The sequence below is a fragment of the Hyperoodon ampullatus genome (assembly GCF_949752795.1).
Source record: "Hyperoodon ampullatus genome assembly, chromosome: X".
Classification (NCBI taxonomy): domain Eukaryota; kingdom Metazoa; phylum Chordata; class Mammalia; order Artiodactyla; family Ziphiidae; genus Hyperoodon; species Hyperoodon ampullatus.
The window spans coordinates 88,459,214-88,466,743 of NC_136913.1; the positions used below are offsets into that span (position 1 = coordinate 88,459,214).

The following is a 7,530-nucleotide window of genomic DNA, read 5'->3' on the forward strand; positions in this document are numbered from 1 at the left end:
CCACTTGCATAAAATAGTTTTGTCAACATTAATATCCTACTCTTCAGACCACCTATGCTAGAGGAAGCACCTGTTCTGACTGAGACCTTGTCTACCACCTTAAAACCAGTCAATTCACTTGGTCCCCATTCACAGGTGTCTTGGCCCCAGGGACAGGATTTCATTTCTGTCATCGTCATCATCATCCCCAAGAGGGGTGTTTGAGTGAGTGCCCATAGGGGAGTGTAAAATGACCAGTCCTTAAGCCCTGTCACCTACATAAGAGATCGCTGGGTATACACAATGTATCTCAACTTACTTTCATTATTACTCCCTCAAGGAGGCTCTTTAGACAGTTTTTCTTTGCCAACACTTTACTGCATAGAATGTGAAATTTTAATACCATAGATATAGTTTATATCTGTTTATGTACTGTGGACCTTTGGAGGGCCAAAAACCATTGTAATGTCTACTTGCTTCCCCTATTCTCAAGAACCAATTTTCAGATTCTTGGTGGGAGGCCATATTGGCTTCACTGAGGATGAATAGAAAATTGTGATGGAGACAAAACCTGGAATGCAATCCCTGCCCATTATGTGGTGTGTCATTCAGGAATGCTTGCTTAGCCTCTGTTAGCCTGCCATTTTTCATCTGTAAAAGGGCACCCATGATGCTTTCCTTACAGGACTATAGGGAGGAGTAAATGGGGAACCCTCCACAGAGTATATGGCACATTGTAGGACTTCAAGAAATGTGAGACATGGCCCACTTTTCTCCTCCCTCCTAGAAAGTGATGACTGTTATCTAAGCCTCCCCCTGTTTAGCCTTCAGGTAGCTGTAGCCATTACCTTTGCCTTGACTGCAGCCTTGTGAGAGACCCTGAGACATATCTGCCATAGAAATCACCTGGAAACATGGCAGTCAGAAATAACACATATTCACACTTCCGTAATAAAGGAGGTTTGGGGCCATTTCTGTGTTGCAGGATGGCTTTGCTGAGGAATCCAGGGTGAGGTAAGAAGATCATCAAACCATTCTCTTTAATTCCCCATTATTTTATGTCCCTTTATTTTACCCTTTAGATTGATATTGGAAAAACAGTTTCCCACTGAGCCCTTAGATGAAGAGAGTGCAGATAAAGGGGAGGCATGAATCACAAACCCTTGACTTTGACATCAGACCCATTACCCTCTACAGGACCATGCACTAGGATTTCATCTGCACCATCAGCTTCTTCAAAGAGAGGGGATGGGGAGCGAGTATTACCTCAGTGGGCACAGTTTAGAAACATGTAAAACTACAAGTTTTAAGTTCTAGAAGGTCATCATCTGTCAAGGAGACTGTTGGCTGCCCTTTGGGGAGGGTAGGAGGTAGATCCCATTCCTGTTCCTTAAAAGATGCCTCTGGAAGATTGATCTTCCATTAGTGAATGAGTCTGTCATCTGTCAATGGGAATAATGATGCCATCCTCCCAGAGTTGTTGTGAGAATAATGTAAGGTATATAATTGTGTGCATGTTTCAGCTATAAATATATAAGTACTATCATAGAGCTAGTTCCCTTTAGCAACCTTTTTAAAATCTGAAAATAGTGGGGTTTTTTTAGATTTCTCTAGTAAGGTGACTGTGGGGCTGCTTTGATATGATTCCATGCTGCCCTGACCATTCTTTCACATATTTCCTGGGACACAGGTGCCCAAGAAGTTCTGTAGCCAGTGTCCAAGAGTGCAGCAGCTGATGGGGACCTCACTGTTTCTTCTCTCATAGATATTGCTAATGTCTTTGCAAAGAAGTTGTACCAATCTGTCCTCCACCAGCAGTGAATGGAGTTATTGTAGCCCCACATTTTCCACTTAAAGAGGATGCAGCATAAACATAAAGTCACTGATCAGATTTTCTTTTCAAATTCTGGAATTATTTCAGGATATATTCTGAGGCACAAATGTGAAATATGCCATTTATAGGAAAATATAACAAAGAAAGATTAAAATGATCTAACGTTCTAGTACCAGGATATCAGATTAGCAAATAATAAAAACGTAAAACCCATCATGAACTCATATCTGCAAAAACAGGTGCTCTTGTCTTGTGGTTGTTTGTGTTAAATACTAATAAGATTATAAAGGTCAACTAAACAGTAAATATTAAAAATATTCAATGTCCATACTCTTTGACAAAGAAGTCCCACTTGTGGGATCTTGTCTTCCTGAGGCAGCCGGGTGAGACCCCTGCCATCATGACCCATCTGTCCACACTGTTCAGGGTTGAACCATCAACACAGATGACTCAATGTCTTCAGGCCCCCTGACTCCTTGATTCAAAGGAGAAACTCTCTCTTACTGCTGGTTGCCCAGACTTGATGAACCATCCACAGAACCACCACAAGCATTGATATGGAGCAGTGCTAGGGACGTCCCTGCTCCTGGAGGGACATGTAGATCTCTGACCTCATCCCAGTGTGGGAGAAATCTCCCTTCTTCTCCCTCTCCAGGCTCTCAGAAGCCTTCCACTCTAGCAGGTAGAAACAGCCCAATCCTTACTGTAATTTTAAGGTTTTACAAAAGATGGAAGAAACACAGGTGTCAGACAGCTCCTGCTCCAAACCCTGTCACAAACTTCCCTGGAGGCAAGGGGAAGGGGCATCAAGCCTGGCTCCCTGCTGCAGGGAAGGTAAACACAGGAAGAACAGAGATGACCACCCCAGCAGTATGTGTCCTGATACATTTTGTACAGATCTGTCACCAGCAACTAAAGGTGCCCAGGCTGCTGGTTATATCCATAGTTATGGCAGTGGGCTTGGGGAGAAGCCTCTTTGCCACCTGTTTCTGGTAGGAGCCCATGCTTTTTCGTCACATACATCGTGAAGACAAGACAGCCATACCTCACCACCAGCACCTTGGTTCTCCTCCACAAAGCTTTCTTTGTGTTGGGTTGCCTGATGAAATCAGGACACCCAATTAAATTTGAATTCCAGAGAACTAAGGGATAATTTTTAGCATAAGTATGTCAAATGCAATGTGATTTTGTTTATCTGAAATTGAAATTTAACTTGGTGTCTTTTATTTTTATTTGCTAAATCTGGACACGCTGGGGTAGGAGACTGTGAATCTAAGTTTAACAGCCCCAGTTGAGCCCCCCAGTCAGCACCAATCATCCATGTGAGTACACCTTCTTGGATGTCCTAGCTGAATTAAGCCTCCAGATGACTGTGACCTAAAGTGACAGAGACCATGTGGAGCAGAAAAAACACTCAACTGAGCTGAGTCAACATACTGAATCCTGAGAGATAATAAATGACTATTATTTGGGGGACTTTATTAAGTAGAAATGGATATCCAAAACATGCATTTGGGGTGTACTTTTTTTCTGTGGTCTGTAATCATTGGAAAGGATAGGGATTCACTGATTCCTGAAGCCTTGGTAGGACTTCATTATAGTTTCGGCTATAGATTGCATATAGCTTTATATGTGAGTATCGATTTCTGAACATTTCTATTCCTTCTTGAAGGGATTTCCACAGGAAATTTTCATGACATATGATTTTCACCCTACTTTTGGAATTTAGAACCTAATTCCAATCCCCTTCCACAAGGGGAGTCTCCAATGCAATCTCCTGTGTTAAGGAACTGAGAGGTTGTTGCTACAATTGGCTCCATGAACCACATGGAACACCATACCCTGAGAACGTTGCTTGGTGAGTAATAGAACAAGGGGTGTTTACTCACTTTGAAAAGTGATTCTCAGATTGTTTCCTGAAACACTCTCCTGCTACAGGGATAACCTTTGGCAAGGAAGTTACTTTCCTTGAGCACATATAGACAGAGCTTCTTCACCAGCAGTAAATAGCTCTGCATTGTAGTCTTTGGCCTTTATGACTGTCTCATGAAGCACTTTTAGTTGGTCAAGTCAGTATGATTCTGGGGTTCATTAAAAAAGAGGCCCAATTGCCTGCAAATCTAAGTCATTTTCTCCAATATCACCTTTATAAGTAATAGAATTGATGTTTTGTTCTTTTTATTCTTTTGTCATAGTTCTTGAGTTAGAGCCCAGATGTGGATAAAGGGTGTGTTTGGGGGACCCCTTAAAGACACAAGCATTTTGTAATGGATCATGGGAAAAGTTGGGGAGCCAGCAAGACTCAGAAAAGGGGAGAAGAGCTGTGGATCTATTGTTAGACCCACCCCTGAGAGCAGAGTAAACATGTGTTCTATAAAGGCAGCTTGCTTCAAGAATTTTGAAGGGAAAGGTTCTGGGCTGTGTGTTCCTCCTTCCAAAGTCACTCATCAGATAAGTGATTCCCACAATAGAGAAGTGAATTACAGAGAGGCTAGAAGTATTTTGGTCATGGATGTCCCTCCTCATGGAAGAAAATATCAGGAAATGGAGAATAAGAATTTCCCCAACAGAAGCCAATTGTATGGGGAATTGACTAGGTTTCTTTCTGCCTATTAAATGATTATATTTTTCTAGGCCTGCCTCCCTGAAGCACCTCTGAATGTTTCTTTAAATTACTTAATAAATATATAAATAAATAAATGACTTTTTTCCGACTTCCTAGATCATTCAATCCCACGATTATAGACATTCTGTTAATGTTCTACCACAGATGACGAACTTCTGTTAGCCCTCTGAGGGCTAGCTCATCTCCAAGAATCCTAGGATACTTCCCTGGGTCTCTGTATACTGAGAATAACTCCGCCCTTGTCTCTTTAAAGCAAACATATTCCTGACAACAGGGACTTTTTTTTCCATCAGCCTGGGCAGAGTTCGCCAATTTTCCGGATCCCAGTCTAGTGCCTCTAATTAGTATGCTTTCTCTGGTGGTAGCCAGAGCTAACTAAGGTCCTCTGCTTTCACCGAAATCCAGGGAGTGGAGGAGTGTGCAAGAGGCATTTCCGGTGTGGGGGATTAGTCTGCGCCTCGCGGTTGCCATGGAAACCTGACGTCAATAAAGCGACCGTGACGACTTTTCTGCATGACTGACGTGACCTGACAAGTAGCACAGGTCCCGCCTTCAGGTGTTTGGGACTCAGCTGAGGGTGTGCGTCCCGGCGGTGGCGGCTGGACCGCCCTAGGGTGTGGGGAGACAAAGGGATCCGCTTCCATGTCGCCTGTTTCCCGCTTTGGGGCTCGGTGCCTCCGCTGTCTCGTAGGTAAAGCCATTGGGGTCCCGCCCGGCCCCAGTGGGTGCAGTGTCCTGCTCCAGGGGTGTCCTGGAGCCACTTTCCTTCTAAAGGCAGGGGCGCGGGAGGTGACACAGTTAACGACTCTAAGCCTCAGCTTTCCCCTCTGTAAAATGGGGATAAGAATGCTTTCCCCACAGGATCGCTGTGAGCATTCAGTGATAACACATGAGTAGGCCTATAGTCCTGTGGTTATTGTGGGATCATGAATGTTTGGCCACTTCTTATTTATTATCAACTTCGTTGTTGGGGGAGAGATGAGGAAAGGAAAAGAAGAAGGCCCTGGTGAGAAACCCATTGTAACATCTGGTAGTTAGGATCACTGCCCAGTTGTTTCACTGTCTATGTCACTAACCCAGTGCCTAGCATGGTGCAGGGCACACAGTTACCAGTAAAGAATGGTAATTGCTGGATCTGTCTCTCCCTGTGCAGCTTCTCATGCCGGTGGCCTTGGTCATATCAGGTGTCTGAAGGGGGCAGGTTCTGAGCATGTGTCCTGATGGCTGCTGGAGCTTCTACTCCAGATTCAAGGTCAGCAGTCCTCAGGAAACCACAACACTTCACTTCCTGGTGGAATATGACGCCTGGCTCTAGTGAGTTCATAGATCTGGACAAAAGCATGTTACGAAATAGCTCCTGTGAGATTCTAGCCTAAAAGTAGAGAAGCTACTTTGATCTCATCATGGGAAAGAGGTTTAGCAGGTGGAATGTCATTCCATCAGCAGCTACTTGCTTTGTAGTAGTCCTGAGGCCCATCTTAGAAATGCCTTATTTGTGCAAAAGCAATGAATTCTATAGCTTGAGGGAGCTGCTTGATGTTTAATATGCATATGCAATAAGTTTACATATATATTTTCTAACTGTGTAAATAATAGTCAGTGATTCTCATGTATGTCTCAGATGGGTATTGAAATATGCAATTGCCTTTTCCGTGCCAGCCAGACAGGGGTCCATACGGCATTGTTCTGTATTCCCACCGGAACTTAAAGGGAAACTTTCACAATGTCTGGAGCCCTTGAAGTTCTGCAAATGAAGGAGAAGGATGTCCTGAAATTCCTTGCAGCAGAAACCCACTTAGGTGGCACCAACCTTGACTTCCAAATGGAACAGTACATCTACAAAAGGAAAAGTGATGGCATCTACATCATAAATCTGAAGGGAACCTGGGAGAAGCTTCTGTTGGAAGCTCGTGCCATTGTTGCCATTGAAAACCCAGCTGATGTCAGTTTCATATCCTCCAGGAATACTGGCCAGTGAGCTGGCCTGAAGTTTGCTGCTGCTGCTGGAGCCACTCCTATTCCTGGCTGCTTCACTCCTGGAACCTTCACTAACCAGATCCAGGCAGCGTTCTGGGAGCCGAGACTTCTAGTGGTTACTGATCCCAGGGCTGACCACCAGCCTCTCACTGGGGCCTCTTACGCTAACCTGCCTACCATTGCTCTGTGTAACGCAGACTCTCCTCTGTGATATGTGGAAATTGCCATCCCATGCAACAACAAGGGAGCTCACTCAGTGGGTCTGATGTGGTGGATGCTTGCCCGGGAAGTTCTGCACATGTGTGGCACCATCTCCCATGAACACCCATGGGAGGTCATGCCTGATCTCTACTTCTACAGAGATCCTGAAGAGATTGAAAAGGAAGAGCAGGCGGCAGCTGAGAAGGCTGTGGCCAAGGAGGAATTTCAGGGTGAATGGACTGCTCCAGCTCCTGAGTTCACTGCTACTCAGCCTGAGGTGGTGGACTGGTCTGAAGGTGTGCAGGTGCCCTCTGTGCCTATTCAGCAGTTCCCCACTGAAGACTGGACTGCTCAGCCTGCCACTGAAGACTGGTCTGCAGCTCCCACTGCTCAGGCCATTGAGTGGGTAGGAACAACCACTGAGTGGTCTTAAACTGTTCTTCCATAAACTCAAAATGGAAATAGGTTGATGGAAAATAAACAGTTTCTTAAAAAAACAAAGAAAAAACAAAAGAAATATGCTACGTTGTTTTTCCTAGCAATCTGTGATTGTACCGTGGAGTCTTCCCTACTCACCACATTTTTATCCATTGCGTAACGAAATGTTTAAATGCCCAAAAGTTTCCAACTGTTAGTATAAAATGTCAGTTATGAGGATTTAGTATTTTGAAAAATAATAATTACTCTAGAGCTTCCCTATTATAATAATATTCAGCCATGTCCCCTAAAATAACCAGATATTCTAAAATATCTTTATGATTATTTTCCAAGAAATAATATTTTTAGTCTGTACTTCAGAAGGACATGTGCATCAACTTTCACTAAATATTTCAACATACCTCATTGCAAAAGATGATTTGTATTTTGGTAATATGTGGTGTAAACGAATTTGGTGAGACATGGTGTTGACCTA

The 7,530-nt window shown here is 43.9% G+C and overlaps 1 protein-coding gene and 1 pseudogene across 2 annotated transcripts in view; one reads left to right on the plus strand and one right to left on the minus strand.

Annotated features, from left to right (window-relative positions):
* The window catches only part of LOC307069754 (nuclear RNA export factor 3-like), a gene marked incomplete at both ends in the record, with an annotated part of 50,397 nt that extends 45,257 nt beyond the window's left edge, over positions 1-5,140 (minus strand). The window contains 3 exon segments of the mRNA XM_079728080.1: positions 828-885; positions 2,859-2,912; positions 4,922-5,140. Of these exon segments, the coding sequence (XP_079584206.1) occupies positions 828-885; positions 2,859-2,912; positions 4,922-5,140 (331 nt within the window).
* A 1,022-nt stretch (positions 5,141-6,162) lies between these two features.
* Positions 6,163-7,050, plus strand: LOC307068833 (small ribosomal subunit protein uS2-like; annotated as a pseudogene). Its single transcript has one exon. The product of its transcript is annotated as a small ribosomal subunit protein uS2-like (transcript).
* Positions 7,051-7,530: the final 480 nt, after the last annotated feature.